Source organism: Penaeus monodon, chromosome 34 (genome assembly GCF_015228065.2).
Source record: "Penaeus monodon isolate SGIC_2016 chromosome 34, NSTDA_Pmon_1, whole genome shotgun sequence".
In the NCBI taxonomy this organism is placed as follows: domain Eukaryota; kingdom Metazoa; phylum Arthropoda; class Malacostraca; order Decapoda; family Penaeidae; genus Penaeus; species Penaeus monodon.
Window position 1 is genome coordinate 30333684 of NC_051419.1, and position 3987 is coordinate 30337670.

Consider the following 3987-nt stretch of genomic DNA (forward strand, 5'->3'; position numbering starts at 1 on the left):
TGAGTAGCTACTTGAAGTGAACAATTACGCATTCAGGTCCTTTATCAGTTTATTCTTTATACCTTGTTAGCGCGATCCTCCTCCTCTTCATTTCTTGTGTTGTCTTCTCTCTTCCGTTTCCCTCCCTCCAACTCCTAGCTATCAGGATTGAGAGCCTCCCCCACTTCCTTCTTTATGGCCTCCTGCTCGACGTTTTGCTCGTCCTTCCGCGACTGGTATAGTCTGTCGAACGCGAGAATAGCCTGAAGGATGTCCTCGTACGCTGGGGAAGTCGAGGTTTAGAGGAGGTTCAGTTGGTAGTTCAGTGCTTGGAACTCCTCCGTTGGTTTCAGCACCTCGATGATCTCCGTCTTGTAAATGGCCGCGCAGACCCTCCTCAGCATTGCCTGCAGGACGTAGCAGTAGGAGACCTTTCTGTTCATGTGGCACCGGTTATGTTTGTTGTGCTTCTCGTACTGACGGGAGACCCAGAAGCTTAATCTCATGATATTGTGGAGCTTCAGCTGAATGTCATCGACGGTCCTCTCGATGAAGATGTCGGTCGGGACGATGAGGTTGAAGGTCATCCCGGCGGAGCTGATGGTCCTTGTCATCTCCAGCAGCTGCGTCAGGATCTGCAGCTTCTGCTTCGGCTCGAGCTGGATTCTCTGGTTCAGGACATCCAGCAGCGTGAACTGGCCCGGGATCTCGCTGATAATGATCTGCTTGTTGAGGTTGTAGCCAATGATCTGGGCGCAGTGCGGATTCCCAACGAGGACGCAGCGGTGGATCACTTCGATGGTGAAATTTAGCTTGTCGTGAACCTTTCTGATGACGCAGGTGCAAAACTTGTTCGAGATCAGGGTGTCCTTCGCTTGGCCATTCTCGGAGAAAACGATCCTTACAGGACTTGAGAGCCATTCGCTGATCTGCGCCCAGCTGATCTTAGGAATGTGCTTCTCGGCGACGAAATCGGCCATCTCTTCGAGCGCATGGCGCGCAAACCCCTCATATGACATCGTTTTCTTCCACAGGTGGGGCTCAACCTCGTGACTCTCTGGTTGTTCCTCCTGGATTTTCCGAACAGACCATGTCTGCTGAGGCTCACAAGGTCGCTGGGCTTCCTTCTCTGCTGGGTTCTTGTTCAATGTAGGCGTAGTTGGGTCTTCTGGCTTGTTATTGCTCTGTACGTTGGAGGTCTGGTACTCAAGGCCGTTTAGAATGTTTGCATAATACTTAATTTATTCCCATTTACCGCCATGGTGTATGTTGTCCTCGCCGCCATCTGTTGTGTCCGACTCCAGTTGCATTGCGAACTGATAGAGCATCTCCTGGATCTCATCTGAGTTGGGAACGCAGAATTCATATGGTACCTCTTCAACCACATACCCGATACTATGCATGTATTATTATCTCCTCCTTGTCTGATTGACCTCTCGTGGAATGTCAGAAAAGATGTTGTAATATACTGCATCTTTCTTTTGTCTTTGAAGTCGACCGACACGCTGTACCTCTTGCTGTCGAGAGGCCCCGAGGCCGTCGATCTGCACGGCGACAGCCAAGTCAGGGATATCGAGACCTGTGTCGGCGATTCGGGTCACCAGTAGGTTCATGGCCTTCCGCGCTTTCCTGAACTCATTAATGATCTTACTCCGGTACGGACCCAAATTCTTCTACACTAAGCCAACAACGAAGTCGCAATTTAGAGCTAATGCAAAACATTAAATACTAAAAATCCTTTCAAAAAAGACTAAAACTTTTTTATCGATTTTTCCGAAATAGTCAAACAAGTGTCGCAAAACTAAAAATTTATTGGGATTGATGCTTGACAATTTCATTTCCAAAGACACAGACTGTGTCTTCATAATTGCGCGCAAGAAACCTGGTGGCATTTTTACACTGATATACTTACAGAAGACCGGTGCAATGACCCCCCTAGCAACGAGTGTGCGTATAGGGTACTGACACAGGACTGGTCCTACAAGTCTTTCCAGTTAGTTTTCTTTGCCATCCTCTCTAACGGTAGTAGCAGTCAACCCGACTTTCCACAGGTAACTGAGATGTTATAGAGCCTTTCTGTTTTCCGGTGCTGGCAGATGATGAACCTCGTCGAGCAAGAGGAGGCCATACTTCTTGGACAGAAGATCAGTTGCACGTCGATTGTCGTTCATTTTGGTGTTCCAGGTCGCCACCAGTCTTGCGTAGGTTAATACGACGACAGACGCCTTACTTTGTGTCTCGCTGATGCAGCCACTTGTCCAGGCGAATATGTCCTTATCCTTAAGGTAAGTCCAGCGCAGGAGCGTTCTCACCCACTGGCTCTGCTGTTCCATGGTCTGAACCACAATCAGAGTGCGGGCTTGTGCCATGGCCATGAGGCACACGCCGACGATGGTCTTCCCGCTGCCACAGGGGAGAGTCACGATGCCATTGCGATAAAGGACTTTGCCGTTGACCGACCTGCAGCAGTTCCTGACGGCCACGGCCTGGTGCTGCTGGATCTTGCCACGGTGCTGGTCGTTCACCATCATTCGACACGAACCGGGGCAGTAGGCCTAGTTGGCTAGCTCGTCGCGGTTCGAGCAGGCGCGCAGGCCAGAGAACACCCCGGTGCTGCTGCTCCTCCTCTTGGGGAGCACAGAAGGCATTCCAGTGTCACTGCTGCTGTCCCTCCTCCTCTGGGGGAGCACACAGTTGCCGTCACTGCTGCTGTCACTGCTGCTGTCCCTCCTCCTCTGGGGGAGCACACAGTTGCCGTCACTGCTGCTGTCACTGCTGCTGTCCCTCCTCCTCTGGGGGAGCACACGCGTCCGTCTCACTGCTGCTGTCCTGGGAACATGTGTCACTGTTGCTGTTACTGCTGCTGTCCCTCCTCCTCTGGGGGAGCACACAGTTGCCGTCACTGTTGCTGTCACTGCTGCTGTCACTGCTGCTGTCCCTCCTCCTCTGGGGGAGCACACAGTTGCCGTCACTGCTGCTGTCACTGCTGCTGTCCCTCCTCCTCTGGGGGAGCACACTGCTGCCGTCACTGCTGCTGTCACTGCTGCTGTCACTGCTGCTGTCACTGCTGCTGTCCCTCCTCCTCTGGGGGAGCACACAGTTGCCGTCACTGCTGCTGTCACTGCTGCTGTCCCTCCTCCTCTGGGGGAGCACACTGTTGCCGTCACTGCTGCTGTCACTGCTGCTGTCCCTCCTCTGGGGGAGCACAAAAGGCATTCCAGTGTCACTGCAGCTTTTCCTCTTCTTTGAAGACGTTGCAGTGTCACTGTCGCTTTCACTGCTTCTCTTTCTCTTCCTTTGGGGACTAACTCCAGTGTCACTGCTGCCGTCACTGCTGCCGTCACTGCTGCTGTCACTGCTGCTGTCACTCCTCCTCTGGGGGAGCACACTGTTGCCGTCACTGCTGCTGTCACTGCTGCTGTCACTCCTCCTCTGGGGGAGCACACAGTTGCCGTCACTGCTGCTGTCACTGCTGCTGTCACAGTTGCCGTCACTGCTGCTGTCACTGCTGCTGTCACTGCTCCTCTGGGAGAGCACACAGTTGCCGTCACTGCTGCTGTCACTGCTGCTGTCACTGCTGCTGTCACTGCTCCTCTGGGGGAGCACACAGTTGCCGTCACTGCTGCTGTCACTGCTGCTGTCACTGCTCCTCTGGGGGAGCACACAGTTGCGTCACGTCACTGCTGCTGTCACTGTGGCTGTCACTGTTGCTGTTACTGCTGCTGTCACTGTTGCCGTCACTGCTGCTGTCACTGCTGCTGTCCCTCCTCCTCTGGGGGAGCACACTGTTGCCGTCACTGCTGCTGTCACTGCTGCTGTCACTGTTGCCGTCACTGCTGCTGTCACTGCTGCTGTCCCTCCTCCTCTGGGGGAGCACACAGTTGCCGTCACTGTTGCCGTCACTGCTGCTGTCACTGCTGCTGTCCCCTCCTCTGGGGAGCACACTGTTGCCGTCACTGTGCTGTCATGCTGCTGTCACTCTCCTCTGGGGAGCACACAGTTGCGTCA

At 53.7% G+C, this 3987-nt stretch overlaps 1 protein-coding gene across 1 annotated transcript in view; it reads right to left on the reverse strand.

Moving 5' to 3' along the window:
* Positions 1-2534: 2534 nt before the first annotated feature.
* LOC119594877 (suppressor protein SRP40-like) overlaps positions 2535-3987 on the reverse strand; it is a 1565-nt gene continuing 112 nt past the window's right edge. The window contains exons 2-4 of the mRNA XM_037943954.1: positions 3673-3911; positions 2869-3630; positions 2535-2771 (exon numbers count right to left, since the gene is read on the reverse strand). Of these exons, the coding sequence (XP_037799882.1) occupies positions 2535-2771; positions 2869-3630; positions 3673-3911 (1238 nt within the window). The remainder of the gene's footprint in view (positions 2772-2868; positions 3631-3672; positions 3912-3987) is intronic.